Raw genomic sequence first — 25948 nt, 5'->3', positions numbered from 1 at the left:
TTTGGGAGGCTGAGGTGGGTGGATCACCTGAGGTCAGGAGTTCAAGACCAGCCTGGCCAACATGGTGAAACCCTGTCTCTACTAAAAATACAAAAGTCAGCTGGGTGTGGTGGCATGGGCCTGTAGTCCCAGCTACTCAGGAGGCTGAAGCAGGAGAATTGCTTCAAACTGGGAGGCAGAAGTTTCAGTGAGCCAAGATCTCACCAATGCACTACAGTCTGGGTGACAGAGTGACACTCTGTCTCAAAAAAAAACAAAACAAAACAAAACAAAGAGACACAACTGACAAGGAAATCTGTTACCTCTGTGGCACACAATAATTAACAAAACAATTGTAATTATTACTGATAACATACACTAAGATATATCAGAATTATAGGAGTCTCCCATAAGTTTGGAACACATACCAGTAACATATTTGCACAAATATAGCCCAAAGAAAGCCAAACACCATTTTATATTTGACAATGCTTCCTGTATAATTTTCATGCCAAATAAGCCAAACTTCACCTTTACATTAGTGTACTATGAATGTTAAACCCAATTCTTAATAAATCCTTATAGACATATTTACCCAATTTTAATGTTTGACCATAAGGTAAGATTTTATAGACTTTTTATAACCCTTTACAATTTTTGTTAAAGAGCAAGTTAGTGCTCTAAGAGAAACCCATTGTGCTTTTATTTCAATGCTCAATTTACAGAAAAACTGGATGATTCCCTTTTAACTTTAGCCAATATTTTACACACAGAATTTCCTCTACAATTAACCTTCCACAGCTTGCTTAAACCTTTATCTTTATTGTATCCAACTTAAAACAATCCTTTAACCTTTTAATCGAGGCAAAAATCCACATTCTCATGCCTCCTTATAATCTTTTACCAAAAGTATATTTTACTTTCCTTACACACCTTGTATGTAAACTGTTTCTTCAATAGTCTTAAAATACATGTTACACTGTTAACTCTTAGCAACCTTTACTTTTGGTGAAAACCTTGGTAAGTTTGGGATTTTAGCTGTGTACTAGGTGTGGAGGCTAGGACCTAGACAGAAGTGCAAATAAGGTCTGACTTATTCCAGCATCTAACTCCATGTGTCCCAGGCCTTACCTAGCTGTAAAGCAAGCAAGTTGTACAGCTAAGAGTCATAGTAGCATTTTATAAAGCATTTAGGAGGCCTAATCACCTTTAAATTGTACAATATTTCTTGCATAAATTCCCTTTCATAAATTCTTTCCCAGGCCAGGCACAGTGGCTCATGCCTATAATCCCAGCACTTTGGGAGGCTAAGGTGGCCAGATCACCTGAGGTCAGGAGTTCAAGACCAGCTTGGACAACTTGGTGAAACCTCATCTCTACAAAAATACAAACATTAGCTGGGCATGATGGTGGGTGCCTGTAATCCCAGTTACTTGGGAGGCTGGGGCAGGAGAATCGCTTGAACCTGGGAGACAGAGGTTGCAGTGAGCCGAGACTGCACCATTGTACTCCAGCCTGAGTGACAGAGCAAGACTCCATCTCAAAAAAAAAAAAAAATTCTTTCATGACTTACGCAGACAATCTCTGACATGCCTTGACTTTCTGACTTGTCCTAAACATCCCTCTCTTTAAACAACCAGTTATTTTACTTTAGGACAAGAATTTACCATACAAGATCCTTTCTTATATAAATTCTCTTTTCTTTAATGCCTTTTTGCATAGCTAGGGGGCAAGGCTAATTTCACATGTCCCCAGGCCTTATCTAGAATTTAACCCTCCAAAATAAATTGAACAATTTTTAAGTCAAAGAAGCAGTTTATGGACTAAAGCATTTTGCAAACCTAATATTTGACCTGCATAATTTAGACCAAAGGTTTACATTTTTGAAGATAGTTTTATTTTACCAATAATCTTTAAAACTCTATTTATTTTTATAAATTTCTTTATATCTCTCTTATTCCCTGGTTTCTTTTACCTTGTTTTGTATATAGTCTTTAAATAAGCTTTGAATTAGACAAAAATTAGTTACCCTTTAAAAAAGACACAATCTTTAGAATGTTTTCCTATATTATTATTGGAAAATACCCAAATAATGAGATATCTGTTGTTTGATATAACTTTAGATTCTAAATTTTGAGAAGTTATTTACAAGTATTTACCCAATTACATTTATCTAATTATTTATTTTAATCATTTACCTGGATTATCTATGAAAACTGCAATAGTCATTATTTAAAGTTTTGAAACCGCCATTGCAAAATTATAACTGAGACAGTGAAAATGATCTGACCTGACTCAATTTTGCTTCTAATCTACAAGCTGTTCTTGTTTATTAACTTAGTTTATAGTTTAGCTTTGAAACAAAGATGGTAACAGCCCTTTCCCAGAACAAACTTTCTTCATGTCTGTGGACTAGACTACCTAAGGCCACAAGATCAGAAGTTAGGGTATTTTACTAAATAATTCAAGATGTAGCTATTTTCATTAAACCAATATTAATGTTTTATTTTTAAAAACTACACAAGAAAAGATCATTCTGTTTTGGGCTGAGTTACAGTTTTGTAGCCTCTATGCCAAATTTTGACACTTTATAGTATTTGGCAGAGATAAGTATGAAATTGCTTGATCAATAAATGCAAACAAAAACGTATGCTGGCAGCTCTTAAGACATTTCTAATATTACTTTACCAATAATTTTTAAAGCTAGTTTATTTATTAAAGATTTTACCTAAGTCACATAAACTTGAAAAAGCACTTGACTAGTCTTTCCTTTTTTCTGTTAAAGTGTGTAAGTGCTTTTATTTTTTCTTTGAGTGAGTAAATTAGAACTCTTTTATATTTTTCAGTAGTGAAACATGGTGTACACAAGATATAAATACATAGACATATTAGGCATGCCAATAGAAGTACATTTTATAAATTCATAAGCGTTCCTTTTTCCTATTTTTTAACTGGATCTTTGAGCTTTGGGCAGAGCCCACACTGAATCCTGGGTTTTCAAAAGGGGAGAATTATTATGAGGCTAGACTATTTGATGCTTATACAGTGCACTTAATTTTTTTTTCCCAAACAAAGACATTTCTAAGCATCTAAGTTACACTTTTTCTTAAAAACCCCAGAGTAGGTTCTGTTGTAATAGCCATTAATGAAGAAAACAGAATTCAGTCAACTGTGAAGAAAAAACTTTTGCTCAAAAAAAACAAGATCCTAGGTGAGAAATAAACAAAAACATGAAGACCTTTTAAATACAAACATGCACACACATGCATATACACATACACATGCATATACACATACACATTTTGGATGGTAGCTTTTAATTAAGCTGACTCTCCACCATTGAGCATCTAAAAAAACCTTTCTCCTTCCCAGAGGCCTCCCAGCAGGAGTGGACCCAATACTTCCCGTTTTCAAGTTTACATGGTATCAAAAGGAAAAAGACAGACACACAAACAAGTGGAGAAAGATTTCAGACAAACACAAGGGGGAGTGCAGCCAGGCAAAACAGACTCAAAACTAACTAACTCAAAACCTGATCTCAACCAAAATGCAAAGCAGGTGTATGAGCGAGCCCTATTGCTTCGCTTGGTGGTACCAGACAAATGACTTAACAAGCCCAGATAGGAAAACAATAGGCTCCTGGCATATGATCCAGTTAACTCACCCTTTGAGTGTGTCTGCTCCTGACCTGCGTTCTTCGCCAGTAGTGAAAGGGATGTGCAGATTTGCACATGAAACAGCCCTCTGGAGGGTCCCCGGGGGAGACCTCACCCCACTGCTGCTGGGATTCTCCTGAAGACTGTCTCGTTGCAAGCTGCCAGACGTTGAATGCAGCACCATCCTTATCTCCTGGCTGGCTCACCAAATTTTGTTTCCAGGCAAAACAGAGGGTCACGCTGCTATTTCTCATGGCCCAATAATGAGATGCAGATGAACTGGGGAGGAGGAGAGTTTTTATTTCTGTAATTGGTTACAGGGAGAAGGCCTGGAAATTATCGCCAGACCAACTCAAAATTACAAAGCTTTTCAGAGCTTATATACCTTCTAAGCTATATGTCTACATGTAAGTGGGGTGCATTCATCTAAAGACATAAGTGATTAACTTATTTTGATCTATAACTAAGGTCTGAACCCAGAAGACCTACTCCTGGAGTCTCAGTAAGTTTACTTCATCTAAATGGGTCTAAGTGCTGGGGTGGTTACCCTTATCTTGTCTCCTGCTAAATCACGGAGGTTTGGGGAGTTCCTTCATATGCCCAGTAAACTTGTTTGTGGCGGCCTGGGGAATTTCTTCAGACCCCCAATAAAACTTGTTTAATCCTAAATGGGTCCCCTTAAGAATTCCTTCGTTATTTTGTCACGCTTTAAGTTTTGCCAGGAAAGGTCTGATCAAAACTCTTGATGGGCTTTTGTTCCATTACGACCTTTGTATAGGTACTGGATTTTTTTTAGCTTTTAATATTTAACTTAACCAGTTGCAGTCTGTAATCCACGAACTGAAACAGGGCTTCTCTTCCACTGCAGCTGGTGTATCTTGTTGTGTTTATGAGTCTGACAGGCAAATATATCTGAAGTAGATCTCATATGCTGATCTGTGAGGGAGACAAGCCCCTTGCTTTGCTTGACTGGAAACAAGCAGGTGACAGGGATACTCTATCTAGAAATAAAAAGAAGAGCTGTGAGATGAAAATGTGATGGAGGCCTGTGTTAGTGAAACCTGGCCTGCCACAATAGTACCTGGCACATAGCCGTTGTTCAATGTAGAAACTATTACAGTAGAAACTACTACACACTGGACAACTGTTCTGAGTGTATTACATGTTACTGCATTTAATACTAAATGGAAAACACAATACTATGGTGCTTTAGGGAAATGATTTCCTGTGTTAGACGTATCTATCATCTATCTATCAATCATTTTTGTCTGAGGCTTGCCTTCTCACTGACATATGGGTGTGTAAACTGGGCCTGTGAGGAGGCTTGTATTTCTTACTTTGTAGGAAGGGGAACAGGATCGAAAGGAGACAGAGACTGAGAAGAAGAATGAATGTCCATGTTAAGGCTATTTGGGCTTCCATGCTGAAAATGCCAGAAAGGGCCAACTTGTGAGGGTAATTGAACTCACAGGGCACACTTCCTCTTTCCCCATTTCTCCACTAAGTTTGAGATATTCATCCATCTCATGAGTTGGGAGCTATGCAATAGCCATCCTGTTCCTACCAATTCCAGCTAACCTGCTTTCCTATTTGTCCTCAGCAGTTTTTAAGAGAAGCAACACATTGTAGGGGTTACTTAGATGGAAAGAGAATTGGTAAGGCAGGCAGAAGGAAAGCCAGTAAGTCCTGCAAGAGCCAAGTAATCACTCCAGGCATTTATTTTAATATCTGACACCTTTCTCCCTCTTCAAGCACACTGCTTTTTAATACCTCAACACAAGGCAGCTGGAAGGATATAAAAGCTCAAAGAAGAGCAGTAGTGTCCCTGAGGCCACACAGGGCTCAGTGTGAAAAAATAGGAACCTAATGGAGATAGGCTCCATTCTGCCTGATCTCCATTTAGCCTGGACATGTTATGGATGGCTGATAATAGGTACTGGGAATGGGGTGGTTATGGTAAATGTAGGAACGTAATTGATCCACATCATTTCGGTTTCTAATTTTCTTTCCTTTAAAATGCTGGGAACTGGCTCATTTTCTCAACTACAGTGGATAAGGTGGGAGGGGGTTGTTGGAATTTTAGCCATGTCTGGGGGTGTGGCTGGCAACTGACAGAATGGCTAGGGGCCCTAATTCTAGAATAAAATACTGCATTCAACACTTATCCTTCCCATTCCCTATTCCACCACTTCCTGTGCCAGATAGCTTCTAGGCAACCAGGAGAAATAAAATCCAGAATGGCTGAAGGAGGGTAAAATGGGCATTTTATTACACACAGTAGCATAAATGGGACAAGAATAAAATCTGGAGCATCTCTGTACCAATTCTCCAATTAATAGCTACTCAACCTAAATATCTTTTTCTCAGTCCTGGGTGAGAAATGGGATCTCATGTAAAGGAAACCTGGGGTCCAGTCCAGTCCTATTGAATGCTATTTAGTCTCAGTAAAGAAATGTCTGAGGGCCAAAGCCATTTGGGAGGTCTCCTTGGGGATAGAGAGGTCATCCTAAATAGGTCCATCAGAAAAGCCAGGAATCTCTCAGGCCCATAAGGCAATAAAGGCCATGAAGGCAAAACCAGCGGCTACACAGCTCCACTTAGCTAGAGGGGCCTCAGGACTAGCTAGCTCCCGTGGAAGAATTTCTAGGAAGGTGACATACAGGAAGGTGCCAGCTGCCACACCCTCTAACACAGCCTGGGCTAAGCCCCGCCCTCCTTCAGAGTCCCTTTCAGTCACAGCCAGCCCCACGGCTAGGCCCAGGGGGGACATGAGAGCTAATAATAGTATGGAGAACACTGCCCATCGTGACCTGGTACCTAACTGCACTAGCCGCATTCCTACACCAAACACCACAAGCCCCTTATGAGCCAGGACAGCAAGGCAGAGCTGCACGGTAGCTGCTACTGTTGGCTGCAGCCCCACAGCTAGCCCTTCAAACACTGAATGAAAGGAGAGTGAGAGCAAGAGGACAAGGGCTCGGAGGGGACTCTTTGAGGGTGAGGGTAAATGTCCATGGCTGTGGAGTTCGAAGATGTGAGCCCCACCCCATTCTTCCTCCTGCACTGTTGATCCTCTAGCAGCCCCAGGACAGCACTGCAATGCCAGCGACTCCAAAAAGAAGATAAAAAAGAAGCCCAGGGAGATGATGAGCTCTCCATAAGGATACTCCATCTAGAAACAAAAAGAAGGACTGTGAGATGAAAAGGAAGGGTAGGCAATGCATTGGATGGACATGGAATTGGGAGATGGAAGAGAATGAGAAAATGTGGTAACAGAACGCAAAAAAGGGTAGGGGAATGAAGCCAAGAGTAGACATGGACGTGTAACAACAAGAATGCCAGAGTGGGCTGGACACAGTGGCTCACACCTGTAATCCTAGCACTTTGGGAGACTGAGGTGGGCGGATCACTTGTGGTCAGGAGATTGAGACCAGCCTGGCCAACATGATGAAACTCCGTTTCTACTGAAAATACAAAAACTAGCCAGGCGTGGTGGCACGTGCCTGTAATCCCAGCTACTCAGGAGGCTGAGGCAAGAGAATCACTAGAACTCAGAAGGTGGAGGTTGCAGTGAGCTGAGATTGTGTTACTGCACTCCAGTCTAGGTGACAGAGAGATTTCATCTCAACAAACAAACGAAAAACAACAACAACAAAAGACTGCCAGAGGGACTAAGGGACACAATCTCAAAAGAGTTAAAAATACGGGAAAATGATGTGAGGTATATCAGAGGATCCAGGGAAAGAATGAAAGAGTAAAACAAGAGCTTTCCCTGGGGATCTATAAACTCAAAAGGATTGGGTTTGCTCCTCCTTTCCTCTACAATGTCTGAGCTAGGGAGCAGAAGGGATTCTTGGTACTCCTCATGTATTCCTCTCAAAAGGGTCTGGGTATGAAAGGTCTCTCTGGTTCTCCTCACCCCCCAGATAGGGGATGGTGGGAGGTACTTACATGAGCCGAATCAGCATCACCAGAAGAATTTCTCTCACTTGTTGATCTGTTCTAAGGAGAAAGCAGCAGAAATTGAAGTGGGATGGAGCAGCGCAGCTTCCTGTCCTGTCCCTTCCGCAATTCTGTTTTCCTTAAAGCCTAATCTGACTTGCTTTCACCATCCCACACAAGAGCTGTCATTTTCCCTGTTGTTCCACCTATGTCCTTGGCTCTGTCACTTTCCCACTCTCTTTCCTTTGTCCTGTTTATCCTTTTGGCCTCATAGACCTGCGGCTTGAAATCTCTGCTCTCACCTGCACCACGAACTTCTGAATCTGTGATTCAATTTCCTCCAGAGCTTCAGCAGTCATATGCATGAACCCTGCTCCCAGGAAAACACCAGCAGAAATACAGCCCAGGAGTCTGAGGACTCGCCGGTGATGACCTAATAAAAAGCAGAAGTTAAACCCACTTGGCACTGAGGAGACAGACAAAGGTGAGTAAAGAGCAGCAGGTAGCACTCAATATCCCAAGGTTGGGGGTGGCGAGAGAATCAGAGCGAGGTGTCAGGACAGGGTTGAGGTGAGACTCAGGCTATGGAACAAAGATGGGGTAGGGCTATACCTCTGGCTGCATCAATCTGGAACCATTTGAAGCAGATGGGAGTAAGGCCACAGCCCAGAGTGAGAGCCAACAGGGCAAACAGGCAGCCAAGTTTTATTCCTAGTAGTTGCTCCATCTCTGGGGTGTAGGGTAAGTCCAGAAGTCAGAATGACAAGGGAGCTGTAGTCTTTGGAGCAGGAGTGGTATCTTGGGTGGTCAACACTGGAGTGTCCACTCTCGTGAGTTTCAGGAGGCTGTTGGTATCTTCTTTCTGTGTTGCTTCTGCTTGTGCAGCATTGCAGAGCTGACAGATCCTGCTCCAGCTTCTAGCCCTCCTGCTGCATGGAGGCCCCTCCCCTGGTTCACGCCTTCCTGAGCTTGGAAACCAGAAACTCCAGACTCCTGCCAGGCACAGCCCAGTGGCGTCTTCTCCTCCTCTTCAATGGCATGACTAATCCAAGAGCTATGGATAGTCTTAGTTCATGTGCTTGGGGTTGGTCTAATCCAAAATAGGAAAGTCTATGGTAGCTGCTTCCCGGCTATTTTGTACTGGGGACAATCTGGTCCTGTCTCACTCTGGACATTTGATCTAAGCTTTCCATACCCTCTCCATCCCATCCCAAGTCTTACAGGTTGCAATGCTGATACCTGAACCACTGGCTTTCAGAGGAGATTTGGGGCCACCTGGAGGTAAAGAGGTGGGGCTGAGAGGTGGTGCTGGTGCTACTCTGTGGGAACTAGTACATGAGGGAACTACCCTTTCCTGTAACCCCCAAAAAATAGCTGCAGGCATGGAAATGTCTAGTGGTAAGTTGATTTGTTTTTTTTCTTTCTCTTTTGATTGGGACCAGTGTTGAGAGGAATGAGTTGAGATTTCTGGTATTACATTTATACTGTTACAACTTCTGACTGTGCCTGTTTCCTGGTAAGAACTGGAAAAAAAGACATTTAAGTTTTAAGACAACAAGCTGCTCTAGCCCTGAAACAGCAAGGCCTAGGGGAAAACAGAAATTAACTGAATAAACGGGAGGATTCTACTTGGATATAGAGGGGTGGGGGTAGAAGATTCAGTTCTGATGGGAATCACTCTTGATGGAAATGTATGGGGCATTTCCCACACATACTCTAGGGTAGTTGAGGGACCCTGGGAAAGACAGAAGGGAAGGCGGTAGTGAAAGAGGCCAGGCAGCTGCTAGCTGCTGATTCCTCTATTCAGGTGGCCCACATAACAACCCTGAGACCTGCTGAGCCAGTTCTCAGAGCTCTGGAGGCAGCTTTCCTAGCTACTCCAGATTATCTTCCTAGGGAAGTCCTGACCTCTGGTAGAAGCAGTATTCTTGTAGTGTTACTGGATGATTTTTACAGTGTTACTGGTCCCGCTGCTTGTTCTTGTGATCCAATAATGAGATACGGACAGACTGGGAAAGAAGGGAGTTTATTTCTGCAACTGATTACAGGGAGGTCGGAGTAGCACACCAGACTAACTCAGTTACAAGTTTTTCTTTAGCTTTTACATACAGTTCAAGCTCTGTGACTACCTGTGGGAATGTTTCCTAATTAATCTAAACTAGGGGTCTGCAGATAAAAGTTTTTTTGTTTTTTTTTTAGAAACAAAGCAATACATGATTTGATTTAGAAATAAAACCATTCCCATTATCGCAGCATTATCATCAGTCATTGAATGCTAAAGCTGTTTATGCTTCTTTTTCCCTGGGATGTCTGAACCTGGCAACTTTTCTTCCTATTCTTCTGTGTTCTTAGCAAACCCACATCAAGGGTGTCTGTTCGCGTTTGAAATTCATCAGCATCAGAAAGAGCAAACATGTTGGCAGTATCTAGAAAACCATCAACATGAGCATGGGGCAGTTCATTTCGCTTTGCAGCTGATCCCACCATAGTGAGTACTTGCAGATATTTCTTAATCTTAAGTTGGTCCTGGTATGGGTTGTATGTGCAGGAATGCTTTATCACTCAACTAGATCTGAGGTAGAGAAAGTACAGGTGGGGCTTTAAGGGGCTTGCTTTTTTTTGTATTCCAGCCTTCATACTCAGGCACCAGGTTCCCCCAATTCATTATACATTTTTCTTGCTTCTGCTTTTATGTTTAACTTGTACATTCATCATTATAGCAAAGGGCTTATAGAAATCTGGTTTTTCCACTTCTGCTTTAATGATCAGCTTACACATTCATCATTACAGCGAAGAGCTTATGGAGATCTGAACTGCCACAATAGGAGAAGGCGAGCTTGAGATTTGTGTGGGAAGCTTGGCACCAAAAATCTGAGGAAGCTCTTCATTACAGGATAGACCAGGATAATTAACTATACCTTTTACTTTTTTTTTTTAAAGAGAGGAGGTCTGGCTCTGTCACCTAGGCTGGAGTGCAGTGGTACAATCACAGCTCACTGCAGCCTTAACACCTGGGCTCAAATGATCCTCTTGCCTCAGCTTCCTGAGTGACTAGAAATGCAGGCACATGCCACTGTACCCAGCTTCTACACTTTTTAAGAATCACAAAATCCACTTCCATTCTTTAAAAATTTATTATTTATTATTAAAAATCTCAAACAAACACAGACATATGGGGATACCACCAGTCCCCTCCTGGATACCAGGTAGTGTCAGCCCTGGCAGGCATGATAGAAGAAAATACTTGTTAGACATCCTTGTCAACTCTCAGAGGGATCTTGAGCAGTGGATGGAGGAAACGCAGATGGAGTAAGCACAGGTAAAAGATCTCCCCAGGAGCTGACACGGGCACAACGATACAAATCCCTATGGAAATGAGACGTTAATGTGGGCTGCAGGTTCTTGCCACATCCCACTAATTTTGGTCACACCCCCTATACCTGCCATGCCGGCGGGCTGTGATCACAGCATGCTGCATATGCCCATCTGGACAGCACAAGTGACAATGCACATGGCGAGGTCGTCTAAGGACAGGCTGAGTGATACGGGGCCAGCGATTAGCCTCCTCTGGAGACCCCCGAGCAAGGATCACCATAGAGAACTTTTCTTCCTTTGGTTTCTTGTTCTAAGATAAGGAACATAGAGACTATTTAGAAGAAAAAGATATGGGAAAAAAGTTTGTCAAGCCCCTTCTTCCCCATTCCTGCAGTCCTTTTTTACAATGTGTAAATCATATACATGTAGGCCCTAAAGTCTCTAGACTATTCTGTGAATTATCCAACGCCTCCTAACTCTGACTCTTTTTCTTCCTGTTTTTTCCAAGATGTTTGCTTCCTGCTGCAATATCCCCAGGTACCTACCCAGCGGAAGGGGATGGGATGGTACGCCTGTGAGAAGCTACAGGCCAGTGGCCTAGAGGTTGTCAACTGGGGACAAGGGAGTTCATGGGGACACTGTGAACACATAAAAAAATGAGGTAAGACAAAAGAGCCATCAATCACAAAACTTAAAAACTAAGAATAATAGAGTCAAAAGGGGCCAGGGAGAATGGAGGACAGGAACAGTGGGTAGGAAGAGCCAGGAGAATCATTAGGTAGGAACTGGATAGGAACACAAAGTAGTGGAGAGTGGCTTAGCTTTACCATCTTACTTTTCCTGGCCACACCTGAGTTCAGATCTGTGTGGTGGGACAGGTAGAAGTAATACTTACCGGGGCAAAGACAAAACTAGGTCGAGGGTCCAAAGGTGACTTCTCTTTTCCCTGAAATCAAAGGAAATAAAAGAAATAAAGCTGGGCCAGGTGTCTATTTTCATAACTCAATCTCTGCAGTCAGTAAACTGAGGACTCCTTTAACATTCAATTCTAATAACGATTAACTACGTCCTTTGAGTTAAGCTGGCTGCATCTTTAATACTCCAAACAAAGAACTTTCTCTTTGCTGCAGGAGAAAGGCAAGAACTTGGCACAGAGTACGGTGCTCTCCCTTGTCAGCAACCTCCACTCTCAAAAAAATCCCACTCCAGGACAATGAAATTTATGATTATACACTGGCTCATACTCTCCCCCAGTGACAAGGTTCTCGGCTCAGCAATGCCCTAGATTAGGAGTCCACAAACTTTCTTTTAAAAGGCCAGACAGTAGGCAAAATCTATCTCTGTCCCAACTACTCAACTCTGCTGTTTGTAGTGTGAAAGCAGTCACAGACAACAGAGGCACAAATAAGCATGGCTTATATAAAAACAGGTGGCAGGTCGGATTTGATCCACAGGCTCTCATTTGCCAACCACTGCTCTGATTCATAATGACTTTATATGCCCACTTTCCTGAGACTCACCCTTGTCAATATATGACAGTCTCTTTAGTTTTCAAGAGAATAACAGTAATTAGTGACATATGCGTGGGGGAGTGAGGGAAGAAGCCTTACGTTAAGGACCAGATCCCTGGCTTCCATGAGAAGTCTGTGCCCAGCTTTTGTTCCATTCTCCACCAGTACCTATTCACAAAAGGGAAAAATATGAAGAAGACTTAAATTACATGAAAGTATAAATGTCAGTAGCTCTGTAAAAGCATCATAGATGGAAAAGGGGTCCTAAAAAGAAATACGCATTATATATCAGGATGGAGACCCTCAAAGAGGGATAAAGAAACCCATAAAGGAGAAAAATGGTGAAGAATGAAGACAACGAGAGAAGCAAAGGCACGAAATCCATGAAGCTGCTTTAAGACTTAAGGAGAACAAGGAATTTTAACTCACCAGGAAATGACCTGTCTTACGCCATAAGGTTTGAACCACCTCAGTGCGGTCAGCCCTGCTAGGCAGTTCACTTAAGGAAAAGGCTGACACTACTACATCAAACTGCACCTGAGGACCAAGACAAAAAACATGACACACTCAACATCTCTGCATCCCAAGAATATAATAAAGTCCTAGCCGATAAATTTCTTTTATCTTCTGACACTCAGTGCTGGGCTGCAAAGCTCAAGCCATAGTTTTCCATCTGCCACATTCCACATTTAGAATATTCTAAACACTGCCACTTGCCTTGGGTGATACAGGTAGAAACTGTCTGAAAAAGACACCTGGAATATAAGGCTCCCCAGATTCTGAACCACCTGTGGAGAAAAGAAGAGGCAACTTTGAGTGTGTAGGAAGTTAGGTATAAACTGAAGAGATATCCAGATAAGAAACATGGCCCCAAGAATAGGGAAAGTGTCTATCAAAAAGGGCAGGGATGAGCCAGATACGGTGGTGCATGCCTGTAATCCCAGCTACCCCAGAGGGTGAAGTGGGAGGATGGCTTGAGGCCAGGAGTTTGAGACCAGCCTGGGTAACAGGTTCTAATTAAAAAAACAAACAAACAACAAAAAAAAAAACAGCAGGGAGAATATTAGGCCTCTTGTCCTTTGAATCTTACCCAACCCATCCTCAGTCCAGCAGAAACCTCTAATACCACCCTTTGCTTGACCATAACTTTAAAAGTAAACCAGATTCATCTTAATTTTTACCCTCTTCTCTACTTCCCAGTAAAACACTTTTACTAGTACCCCTTTGCTTTCTTAACTCCCTCAACTTTGGAAATGCTCTTGTACTCACCTTTCAGTAGTTTTTCTGCCAAAGCCAACATGGCAGTTGATTTGTCCACACACATATATTCACGTAGGCTCTGGCCCCAAATACTGTTAGCAGCCCTAAGATGGCAAAATTATTATAAATCACCAATTCCCATGACCAAGAGTCATCTCTACAAGAGACCTATTTATACCCAACCCCACCCCTGGGAAGAGAGTGTTATGTTAAAATAGTTGTATAGTTAGTAATAAAATAACTAATAGTGTTATTTTCTTGTTTTATTTACAATTCTTTTAAAAAAAAAAGGTAGACTCAGCTGGGCGCAGTGGCTCATGCTTGTAATCCCAGCACTTTGGGAGGCGGAGGCAGGAGAATCACTTGAACCCGGGAGTGGAGGCTGCAGTGAGCCGAGATCGTGTCACTGCACTCCAGCCTGGGCGACAGAGCGAGACACCATCTCCAAAAAGAGAAAAATAAAGGTAGACTCAAAATACTATTTGTAGGCAAAAAAACTTTGATTGATAATTCCTTTTCTTTTTAATTTTTCTAAACATGCGCCTTTTTTTCACTTGACATTTCTTTAAGTTCTGGCCCCAATCCATATACCTTCTTCTGCCTTGCCTAATCTGATGGAAGAAACATTATAGATTCCCAACTTGCCTATTCTCCCTCTGGTTTTCCAGTCTCTTAATTTTTGAGTGGTGTAAGTATGGCTTTCTAGAGCTAAAATTGACCAAGACAGGGCTGAAAAAAGTTACTCACCAGGTGACAGAACCAGTACCCGAGCCAAAGTCCATCAAAGTTTGTGGCTGAAATGCTGGATTTCGAGCCCGGATCTGAAGAAATATACAACATCCCACAGCAGAGTAATTAGATACTTATTTAGGACCTTGATAAATATGAATTAGGAGCCTATCACAGAGGATGTGAGATGTGAATGCCTTTTGAGATTCAATGTAAATACCTTATGGGATAAGAATCTCTTAAAATAGTGATTCTAAACCTTTCTTGGGTCACAGAAAGCTTTCACAGGATAAAAAGAATGTCTTTATTTTGTATTTTTTTAAGCGATGAGGTCTCACTCTGTCACCAGGCTGGAGTACAGTGGAGATCACAGCTCACTGCAGCCTCAAACTGGCTCAAACAATCCTGCTGCCTCAGCCTCCCAAACAGCTGGGACTGCAGGCAGGAGCCCACCATGCCCACCGGAGATCCTCTTTAAAAAAAAAATGCATATGCAATGTCCCAAGAATCCCCATCCTAGAAAACTACTTTATGAATAGGGAACTGATGGTCAAAAAGTTTAGGTTGGAAGTTAAGGGACTTTCACCTCATGGAATGCTCTGGAGACTGCTGCAAAGCCACCATCCAGTCTTGCTGCCATATACACCAGGCTCAGTCCCTCAGTGTAGCTGCCATTAAAATCAGAGAGTCATACATACTAGTAAATAACCTTAATCCCATAGTTATCTTCTAGATTTAGAAAATGACATCTTGGAAAGGGCTCTTCCAGCTCAGGCCTTTCACCAATACAAAAGGGTCCTGGGGAACCTTACAAACACTAAATTTTCAAACTTCAGTGTTCGAAACTTTGAACTTTAACTTTTTCAAATACTAAATTGATCCTTTTAAGGTCAGGTGATGTAAAAAAAAATACTAAATTGATTGTGTAATTGTACTCCCCCAACTCTCTCTGCCTTTTCTTTTTTGTGCACCTCTTCTAGGCCCCCTTACCTCAGCTCTTGCCAATGGTAGGTAGTTTTACGTAGTGCATGTAGCACTGCTCCACGAAGTTTCTCCTCTGTCTGACATAAGTCTGTGGTGAGAACAAGGACTGGAAGTCAGGACCTAGGGAGAACAGGGCTCAGATCCAATATCTGAATATACTGCCCACCCAGTCCTCCCTGACTCCACCTAAGAAAGTCTTAAAGCTCAAGAGAGACAACAAACCTAGAGAAAAGTTTCAGGCAAGAATTAACAGTAACTACTACCACTAACAGATTGTTTCAAATAGCATTTTGCTTCTAAGAATGATTTATTCAGCTTAATCAATCCTGTTCCACAGGTTTGTTTTGCATTAAAGGAAAGTGTGATAAAAATTTAAAGGGTAAGCTGGGCGTGGTGGCTCACACCTGTAAGCCCAGCACTTTGGGAGGCTGAGGCAGGTGGATCACAAGGTCAGGAGTTCAAGAACAGAACAGCCTGACCAACATGGTGAAACCCTCTCTCTACTAAAAATACAAAAATTAGCCAGGCGGTGGTGGCGTGCACCTGTAGTCCCAGCTATTTAGGAAGCTGAAGCAGGAGAATCACTTGAAACCAGGAGGCAGAGGTTGTGGTGAGCTGAGATCGTGCCACAGCACTATATAGCCTGGGCAACACAGCAAGACTCTGTCTCAAAAAAAAAAAAAAAAAAAAAAAAATTAAAGGGCACTATTTTTTGGATTTCTTCACTTCTCCAAAATTTAAGGTTTTGATGATCTCCACTTTTTCTATGGAGAGGAAAGAAATTTGAAAATCTAGGTCTCATGACTGTTCAGTTCAGTACTATTGAGCAAGTATCTACTGATCACCTACTATGAGCCAGGTACTGTGAGGTGTGCAGGGAATGCAAGATGAATAAATGGTAATGTTAAGGAGCTCACAATCATGAAACTAACTTGATGAATTATATTTATCCTCTTATCCCAGAAGAGGGTTTCAGTACTGGGTAGAGGTCATCCAGGGACTTTATTTTACCTGAATAAAAACTCAGAAGGTCCTAATCCAGTGGACTTGCAAGAAAAAAACAAGTATCTAGATTTTAACAGTATATTGGTGGCCAGGCACGTTGGTTCACGCCTGTAATCCCAGCACTTTGGGAGGCCGAGGCGGGTGGATCACCTGAGGTCAGGAGTTCAAGACTAGCCTGGCCACCATGACGATACCCTGTCTCTACTAAAAATATAAAAGTTAGCCGGGTGTGGTGGTGCACGCCTGTAATCCCAGCTAGTGAAGAGGCTGAGGCAGGAGAATCACTTAAATCCGGGAGGTGGAGGTTGCAGTGAGCCGAGATCGAGCCATTGCACTTCAGCCTGGGCGACAGAGCAAGACTCTGTCTCAAAGCAAAAACAAAAAACAAAACAAACAAAAAACAGTATACTGGGACATTCTAACCTTTACCTAAGCAATCTCTAGAATAATCTACCTTCTTTTAGTAAGGCATCATTGTGACAACTGCTGCTCTGGTTAGAAAGTCAAATAAGAGACTTCAGTACCTGTTCGAGAGACTGTAAAATTATTTCTTACTCTTCATTTCTAACCGATATTTCAATCTGGCCTACTTTTTAATTATTCTTAAGTCCTACCTGGGTTTTCCAGGAATTTCTTCTCAAAATGCCTAGCCCGTCTTTGCAACTCCTCTGGCTCCACAGGCAAATGTCTGCTCCAGAGATAACTGGTCAGTGTTTGCACCTGATTCTCCATAGTGGGCCCAGCATTCTCTATGGGCCAAAGATGAAAAGCGGAATCACTTGCATGCAGGTCCAGTCCCGTTTCTTCTCCCTTTCCAGCCGTTACTCACCAAGTAGCAGTAACTGGGCACCGTTAGCCAGTGCCTGTGGCAGCCGCACGTGCGGTAGGTTTAGGATGCCAGGGTGCTGGCGATGAGGCCTCTTCTGCAGGAAATCGGACTTGTTATCTATCTGTGTGACTCCAGGTACTAGTGCGGCGAGCGCCTGCAGGCAGAGAAAGAAAGGTTGATTTTCTGGCAGAAAGGAAAGTTGCTGGCGCTCGCTAGGGCGGGGGCTGCCAGAAGCGCTCCTCCTCTGCGCGGAGATGTCTCTGCAGATCCAGAGTCTCTCCGTGAGCCGGCAATGTAGACACTCACCCGGGCGTGGGGAGCTACACCAAGGCCGGGGCACCATCTTCCTAATATCAGTAGAGGCTTCAGTGCCCCAGCCATGGCTCCGGAGGCGAACCGGAAACGGAAATGTAGGTTCTTGTGACCCTCAGTCACAACGCCGCAAGGAGCCGCCTTCGCAGAACGTCCCCCGACAGTTTCAGCCAACCAGAAGAGCGAGTGTTTGCCAGCAGCCAATAAGCAATGGTTATATAAATATCCTTGAGGCGGAAACCGTGTTTGGGCTGGAGGCTGCGTCGGGCCTGGTCACCGGCGCCAGAAATCAAGAGGGTGGGGCGGGACGGGGGCGGGATGGAGTTGGGTGTGAGCGCGCCATTGACCGGCAGAGACTGTTTCTGGGAGTACTGACTTCCTGTGTTCTTTGCATTCCTCCGCGGAGAACTCTGAGTCTTGGGTTGTTTCCCTGTGTGAAAAAGGGAGACTGCGGTAACGGAAAGAAGAGAAGAGAAAAATCATATTTAAGAGACTGAAGACAACAGAAATTAATAGTTAAATAATTATTGAATAGTTAATAGTTTGATTAAAAACCTAGTTAATAGGTTTATTTTATTTTATTTTTTTACATGTGTTAATTTCTCTTCAAATGAGACCAGTCTTCTTAGTAAGCTAACATAACACTTACTGAGAACACCTACGTGCTAGGTACTTCAGGGAAAAGGACTGAAACTCACTTCACAGAAAACTTGGTTCTGATGGGAACCCTCCTGAGTCTGCTGCTAGATCACACTGTTTCCCCCAGGCCTAGGACTTCTACAGATGCTGTCGTGACTACCTGAGGTGCAGAATCTCAGGTGGGTTCAGCCACTCTTGTGACGTGATAATGTAGCACAGGGTAATGTCTCCAGAGTCTGCAGGCCATCAACTCCTTCATTCACCAGAGCAACAGAAGGATAAATGGCATATGCAAGGCCATATCTACTTTCGGAATCTGACAGTGTACAACTGCTACCTTAGTCTCCAAACACTTGAGCTCACCCAGTGTGTGATTTCTGTGGGTTCCTGCCCCCCTAATTTCTGTTACAGGTTTAGGATGTTCTCCCAGCATATCCACTTGACTTGTGTGTGGAACCAGCCAGTTCATCTGGAGGGCTAGACTCCTGGGTCATCAGGCCCTACCACAGGTGGTCCAGGGATCTCAGGCCCCAGCACCCTAATGGGACTGCCCTTCTGTGGTCCTCTCCCTTATTCGACTTCTTCCTCAAATCTGCAGCCCTCACCGACCGCAGCCTGCCAGCTCTCTCAGGGCTCCTCATCTCGGGGTGAGGCGGGGTGAGAAGACATGGGTGGACAAGGGGAGAAGGGCTGCTCTGCCTCTTCCATGCGGAACTGCCTTTCCTGTAGATGAATGCAGGGCCCACTGACACGTCCTAGGCTGACACTTGCCTCTTTTCTAGCTTTTCCTCAGTCCTCCTTTTACCTAGGAATCTTTCCTGGGTGCTCAAAAGGGTCACCACAGTGACCTCTACCCCTCCAGTGAGAATGCTCACATTCATATTAGTGATCCTGTGTGTGCTCTGGGCTGAGGATTCTGCCCTAGAGATATCTGAGGAGTGGAACCATTAAATTGATACCTGTTGATGATATCTCTCCAGATTATTAACAAGTCCACAACCCAGGCAGTCTCAAAGGTTCTTACTCCTGAAGTCATCCCTCATTTTTTGTGCTAATCTTGCCCAAATGCCAGGGTGCTGGCGATGGGGCCTCTTCTTGCCCAAATGCAAAGATAATTCTGAAGATTGGGCCATACTAGATGTGTGTGTTGGAAGATCTGCCAAAATTCTACTGTCAGCTAGTCAGAGCTCTTGAGTAAATCAGAGCTTCTTGTCCTCAGAATTCTATTCATATAGGTGAGATCATGTCATGGCTCCAAAAGCCACCATCCAAATTATGGGCATTTGCTGCCCATAAAGCTTTGTGAAATGATTCCTTGTAGGAAATTTGTCCAAGGGAATCACCAGATCTCACGTGCCTTCATAGTAGTTCAACTCCAAAGGCCTATGTAGGGGCTTCACACAATGTTTGTGCTCCACACAATGTTTGCGCTCCAGGATAAGAGAAGGAGAGAAGGGAGAAAGGAATGCAACTTTCACCTCACTGGTAGTGTATGAATGGCCTCTTCAAACATGACCTGTCTGGGATTCTGAGTCACTCTAGTTTCCCTGCAGCAGTAGGAGCCATCTTGACTTTATCTCTGAATCTCAGTGTCTCTCTTATTCTGTGCTTGGGTTTTAGTAGGTTATCAGTGTTTGCAGAAGTGACCCTGCCTGATTTGTTGTGGGCTGTGAAGCTCAGTGTCCACCCTTTTCCCTCAGTAGGCCACTGCGAGGACAGATGATGCTCACGTTTGCTTTTTTCCTCTTGGTCTTATGTCACTTACTGCTTTCTTTTCTTTTTTTTTTTTTCTAGTCTATTGTTTTCTTTTAAGACAGGTGACATTCTGTCACCGAGGCTGGAGTGCAGTGGTGAGAACATGGCTCACTGCAGCCACACATCCTAGGTTCAAGCGATTCTCCTACGTCAGCCTCCTGAATAGCTGGGACCACAGATTTATGCCACTGTGCCTGGCTAATTTTTTATTTTTTTTCTAGAGATGGAATCTTTTCATGTTTCCCAGGCTGGTCTTGACCTCCTGAGCTTGAGCAATCCTCTGTCCTTGGCCTCCCAAAGTGCTGGGATTATAGGCATAAGCCACCGCGCCTGGCCTTATTCTATTGTTTCCTTTCTCTCCCACCCTCCCACTTCTTTTCTTCCTCCCTTGTTTTATTCTTTCCTTTTTTTCACAACACAAGATCTCTTCTAATGTAAATATTTGATTCGTTATGATTAATTACAAAAATACTGGGGTGCAAATCAGAATCAATCACATTTTTTTTTCTTACTCCTTGGGAACTCATTTGACTCTTGAGTGGGAAAGAGGCAGATCCCAGGCAAAGCCTCAGTCTCTTGGCCTAAGGCAGGGAGAGGCATGAGTCAGATCAACATGATGATTCATCTGGGTCTCAACCATGAAGAAACTCACGGATTGTACAGGGTTTTCTGGTGCAGTCGGCTTCCTTGTGTTGTGACTTGGCTGATTAACTCATATTCAAGGCCAGAACTACTGCTGCTATTGAGACTAATCCAATTACGAAGTATTCTGCTGTGGAGCAGGGATCTGCCAATTGGATCTGATCTTCTTTGGCAAAAATCTATGTTGAAAAAAGCAAGGAGGTTCTGGAGGGATTTTAGATTTTTAAAACTCTGGCTGGGGCAGACCCAGCATGGCTTCCTACAGATACAGGATGGGGAATCACCACAGAGCAATGTTAGTCTTGGCATGGGATGGCATGAAAGGATCGCTGATATCCTCAGAAGATGAGTCCTGGTCACACAGGAGCTTCTTTAAAGGTGCAATGTGAACTCTTAACACATGGATAAAGTATTAGAGGAAAATCCAAGGACTGGACACTCACTGGGAGTCTCGTATGTCTCTCCTGAGGGACTGAGACCTTGAAATGGGAACCAGAATGGCCATGGCAGTGAGAGAATGTAGAAGTCTTTCTATTCTCAGTTAATGTTTCTCAAGAAAATCTAAAAATTATCCCATTAAAATGCTCTGTGTTAGGGGCCTCCATTGTCTAACAACTGGGTCAATGGTTTCCAGTTCAGACTCAGGAGAGGAATCCCAAGAAGGAAACTCAGGCTTATCATCTACTTCTCCAAGCCTTCTAGAAATACCATTTCTAATGTACTGGCCTGCAACAAGGACTAATTCAAGACAGAACTTTTCAGAAGGATCTGTCCGTGTTTTTGAGAATCACAGGGAATGGCTGGCACAGCCACCTAGCCTAGGAGACCTGCTATTATGCAGAAAATGAAGAAAAAAATGTGAGAAGAAAGGAATGAAGAAAGAGAAGATAAAGAGGAAGGAAAAGACATTTATCTGTGATACGGAGTTTATTTTTCATTCTTGAGTTGGTGGAATTCTTTACTGACCAAGTTAGGTGTGCCACACTCTGTGTTAAGGGCTAAAGCTAGGAGAGGAGGAGACCGTGTTATGGGAAGTGGTATTTTTTTTTCTTGTACAAATCTTGTTCCAAATTTCAAATTTCCATTGTGAATTTGGTGGAGATGTTTTTATTCAAGCTCTGATAGTACTATGGGCATCAGACATCTATGAAATCTTCTACAAGCAAGTTCAACTTCCTCTCCCTCTTTCTTCTTCTTCTTCTTCTTTTTTTTTTTGAAACAGAGTTTTGCTCTTGTTGCCCAGGCTGTAGTGCAATGGCATGATCTTGGCTCACTGCAACCTCTGCCTCCTAGGTTCAAGCGATTCTCCTGCCTCAGCCTCCCGAGTAGCTGGGTTTACAGGTGCGTGCCACTGTAGCCAGGAATTTTTATATTTTTTTCGTATTTTTAGTGGAGATGGAGTTTTTCTATGCTGGCCAGGCTGGTCTCGAACTCCTGACCTCAGGCAATCCACCTGCCTCGGCCTCCTAAAGTGAGCCACCATGTCTGCCCTCTTTCTTCTTTTTATTCCTACTCCAGCACGCCAAAGAGCCATGTTATATAAAGAGGGGCCTAAAACCCAAAAGAAATAGAGCAAGGGAGGGCCATTTCAAGGAGGAACCCAGCTTCTTTTTTGTTTTTAGCAACACCCCTGTTTCTCTGTTCATACAAACATTCTTCATCTCATCACACCTCTATGCTGGAAACTTGAGTCTTTGGATTTCTTGCTGTTCAAAATTCTGCAGTGGGTTAAAGCAGTCTGTTCAGTTCCTCCTGAAGTGATTCCACTGCTCCATGTGCATTGGATTTACCTTCTCTAGATTTTAGTTGTGACGTGATTAATGCCTCCATTCCATGTCAACTAACATAAGCCTAAAAAAACACACAGATCTTTATATAAAATCTGTAAAAGAATGAATATCTACTTTGTCCTCCTTCCACAGGGAACCCAACCCATGTGGGCCCTGGGGCCACAGAATGCTGGCAACTGCTGCTGAAGGACCAGCATGAAGGGGCCAGGGCCAGGGTGCTGCTTTTGGGAATGCTGTACACCTCAGCCATTGTGCCTTTTGTGCTGTATAAGTGTTTCAGATGCAAGGATGGCGGGGGGTCTGCATCTCTCATGGCGGTGCCATAGTACTGAGAGCAAGATACAGTTTCCACTGTCTGTGAAATGAAGATTATAGTTGATTGGCCTCCAACATTATAGAGTAATTTTAAGGATTCAGCGAGGTAAGGGATGTGAAAGGCACGTGGTAAACCGTAAATGAATAATGATCATCACATTTAATTTTCCTACAATCTAATAAAGAGTAGCCACTTGCTTGAGGTCATCCAGAGCAGCAACTGGTGGAGCTGGACACCCAGCTAGTGTTCATACTACTAAAGTGGGGCCAATGGTGGCACAAGGGTTTGATTGCTGCAACCATGGTGTTTCTAGAGTTCAAGACATCAAGTGGTCTCGTGGTCTCCTAGGGAAGGAAGCCCTTAAATATGAGTTGACGGTACATTTGGAAAGTAACACCTTCCAGGACAGTATCTTCAGCCCTGACCCTATTATTTATTTGCATTAGAAAATAGAACCAATTGAACCAATTTTGATGTGTGAAACTACAAGAGATAGCTAGTAATGATCCCAGGTAGACATGACAGGCTAGGATGAGTGACTGAATTTAATAATGAAATTTAACAAGGATAGTTTAGTAAATACTATCATTGGGCCTGAGTACAGCCTGGAAGAAGACATTTCTTAGCAGCAGCGCTTATGAGAGACACTTAGGCATACCCATTGACTTTTTTGGTGTGATGTGACAACCTACTTCCCAAATCAATGGTAGGAACAAGGTGTTGTGCTTTATCTACTGATCAGAACATTCCTGGAGAATTTTCTTCTCACAGAACTGCCTTAAGAGCACTATATGTTCAGTAAAGCAACCAGAGAAAACTATGCAAAATGAGCCCTGACTGAAAAGATCGAAGATATTAAAGCAGAAAAAACTCAGGAAAGGGGGCAAGGGTATGCCCATTGTCTTTAAATTCCTGAGGAACTATCACATTGAAGAGTCATTATTTTGGAAGGCTCTAGTCAGCACTATGGAAAGAAGATACATGAAAGACAAATTTTGACTTTGTGTATGAACTGTCTAACAATGACAGCTCAATCAAACTGGAGAGAGCTGCTCATTCCTGGAGGTGTTTCAGCAGACTGAATGACCATGTGTGGGAGACGTTGACATATTGCTTCATGTGCTGGGTGAGGAACTAGACTAGAAGTAATTGTGATTCTCTGAGGTAAAAACCCAATAGCTTTCTCTATCTTAAATGATACCCCTCTTCTTACTGGCTTTGGAGACTGAGGTGATGGAGCAGAATAATTTCGCTGCAGTATTGCCCTTTTCTTCTTCCACAACAGGGAAAAGATGAAGCTGCAGTTCTCCAAGAGGAGACAGGCAGGAAGCAACCATTGCAGCTGGAGCAACAGCTGATCCAGACAGAGCAGCACCTGGACAATCTGATGGCCCAACTGGACCCCCTTCTTGAGTGTGTGACTACTTTGGCTGGAGCCCAGTAGGAGCTTCTGAACATGCAGCTATGAACCGTGAAGCTGCTACAAGATAGCAAGCCAGATAAGGGTATGGTGGCTTCAGAACCGGAGACCAGCATACCTTTTCCTGAGGACTTATGTGTAAAGGAAGATGAGGAGGAGGCTGCTGATGGTCAGACCTGGGAGGAGCCCATAAACTGGAGCACAGAGACATGGAAACTAGCTACTTCCTGGCAGGTGGAGCAGGTACTAAGGAGAAGATGCAGCAAGGCTGTGGAAAAGGGTTCCAGTCACAGCCCCAGCTGGGAAGGAGGGACAACAGCTGAGAGTTTAGTAAAACCTTTTTTTTAACTTCTGTTAATAGGGTACAAAGTTAAACAAAGTTTGTTCTTGATTAAAAAAAAAAAAAGAATGAATATCTAATGTATAAACAACTCCAACCTAGGTTTCCAAAACCTTGCATTCATTCACATTTGTGCTTCTTTCTACACAACTGTCATTTACATTCCTAGTGCTTGTATTTCACTATGTAAAGTGGGAATTTAATCTTTATAAATGAGGCATTTATGTACTGCACACTCTACTCCTGAAACTGTGTTAGTCACAGGGTATGTTAAGACACATGAAATGTATCTTGGTCCTTAAGTAGCTTATGGAGAAGCAGAGAAACTAAATATGTGATAGAAGCAATAACACTTACATGAACATTGCTTTTTGGGAGCACGGAGATGGAGGAAGTTACTTTGCCCGTTGGGTCTAGGAAGGTTTCTATAAGGAGGCTCCACCTGAGCAGGGTCATGAGGGTGAGCAAGGGTTTGTTGGGTCATTTGGGAAGGGATGGACAGTGCATGCAAAAGGATTGGCATGGGAAAATGCACAGAGATGGGGAAGTGTATCGAAGGTAGGGAAGGCATGAGTTGTTAGAGGTGTTAAATCACTGGGTCAAATTCTAGGTGAGAAACATTGGAATTAGACCCTTGAACTGTATGTAATCTTCCAACAAAATTAATTCACATATTTTTCACTATCTTTTTACATTCTTGTCATCTGAAAATGCAACGTTATTGTTAATGCCCTTATATGAATATGGACACAAATATTGACTTGAACAGGACTGAAGGTAGAGCTAATAGGACTTAGCCATCTCATTCTGTGAAATTCCTTAATTCCTTAAATTATTAAGCAAGTTTTAATTTATTCATTTATTTATTTGTTCATTCATTGATTTATTTATTAGAGACAGGGTCTCAGCCTGTTGCCCAGGCTGGAGTACAGTGGCACAGGCATAGCTCACTGCAGCCTCAACCTCCTGGGCACAAGTGATCCTCCTGCCTCAGCCTCCTGAGTAGCTGGAACTATAGGAACATGCCTCCATACCAGGAAAATTTTTTAATTTTTCGTAAAGATGGGGTCTTGCTTTGTTGCCAGGTGTGTCTCAAACTTCTGGCCTTAAGTGATCCTCCTGCCTTAGTCTCTCAAAGTGCTGGGATTACAGGCGTGAGCCACCATGCCTGGCTGCAAGTTTGAAAATATATGTTGTATGGGATGCAGTTTTATAGGTGATGAGGATGTAAACAGGACTTAGGTGTAGTGTAGTCCCTCTGTGATGCATGTAGTCTCAATGGGTAGAATGAGCTGTACTCAAGTGTTTATTACATGAGGCTAAACTCACATATTACAGTGACAGCAGGTATATCTGGCTCAAGACCTATTTTGATTGGCCTATGCAGTGTTTTTTGTTTATTTGCTTGTTTTTTAAAAATAATTTTTGGATGTGGTGGCAACCTTTCCAAATGGAGATTTTCACATAAAAAATTTGGGTTCCTGGCCGGGCGTGGTGGCTCACACCTGTAATCCCAGCACTTTG

The 25948-nt window shown here is 43.0% G+C and overlaps 3 protein-coding genes across 5 annotated transcripts in view; 1 reads left to right on the top strand and 2 right to left on the bottom strand.

Moving 5' to 3' along the window:
- Positions 1-5878: 5878 nt before the first annotated feature.
- Positions 5879-8496, bottom strand: SLC39A2 (solute carrier family 39 (zinc transporter), member 2). Of its 2 annotated transcripts, none has more exons than XM_011976212.1 (4): positions 8190-8496; positions 7880-8010; positions 7587-7632; positions 5879-6807 (listed from the first exon to the last, which is right to left on the bottom strand). In XM_011976212.1, exons 1-3 carry the CDS (start codon positions 8302-8304, stop codon positions 7621-7623), a joined length of 258 nt encoding a protein of 85 aa, XP_011831602.1. In that variant the 5' UTR covers positions 8305-8496; the 3' UTR covers positions 5879-6807; positions 7587-7620. The 2 variants fall into 2 exon arrangements, with proteins under 2 accessions (XP_011831602.1, XP_011831601.1); XM_011976211.1 differs by having other exon boundaries at positions 5883-6807; positions 7587-7637.
- Positions 8497-10692: 2196 nt separating this feature from the next.
- Positions 10693-17818, bottom strand: METTL17 (methyltransferase like 17). Of its 2 annotated transcripts, none has more exons than XM_011976209.1 (14): positions 17517-17818; positions 17211-17364; positions 16996-17130; positions 15383-15464; positions 14979-15060; positions 14411-14484; positions 13673-13767; positions 13121-13191; positions 12833-12940; positions 12503-12571; positions 11788-11838; positions 11438-11530; positions 11018-11202; positions 10693-10943 (listed from the first exon to the last, which is right to left on the bottom strand). In XM_011976209.1, exons 1-14 carry the CDS (start codon positions 17589-17591, stop codon positions 10838-10840), a joined length of 1380 nt encoding a protein of 459 aa, XP_011831599.1. In that variant the 5' UTR covers positions 17592-17818; the 3' UTR covers positions 10693-10837. The 2 variants fall into 2 exon arrangements, with proteins under 2 accessions (XP_011831599.1, XP_011831600.1); XM_011976210.1 differs by having other exon boundaries at positions 10693-10916.
- A 2736-nt stretch (positions 17819-20554) lies between these two features.
- The window catches only part of LOC105536812 (coiled-coil domain-containing protein 107-like), a 15875-nt gene continuing 10481 nt past the window's right edge, over positions 20555-25948 (top strand). Inside the window, 3 exon segments of the mRNA XM_011976294.1 lie at positions 20555-20573; positions 22481-22625; positions 23946-24414. Coding sequence (XP_011831684.1) covers positions 20555-20573; positions 22481-22625; positions 23946-24414 — 633 coding nt within the window.

Source organism: Mandrillus leucophaeus, unplaced genomic scaffold, assembly GCF_000951045.1.
Source record: "Mandrillus leucophaeus isolate KB7577 unplaced genomic scaffold, Mleu.le_1.0 Scaffold163, whole genome shotgun sequence".
NCBI classification, from domain to species: domain Eukaryota; kingdom Metazoa; phylum Chordata; class Mammalia; order Primates; family Cercopithecidae; genus Mandrillus; species Mandrillus leucophaeus.
Note: the sequence above shows the minus strand (reverse complement) of the source record. Positions and strands in the feature narration are given on the sequence as shown.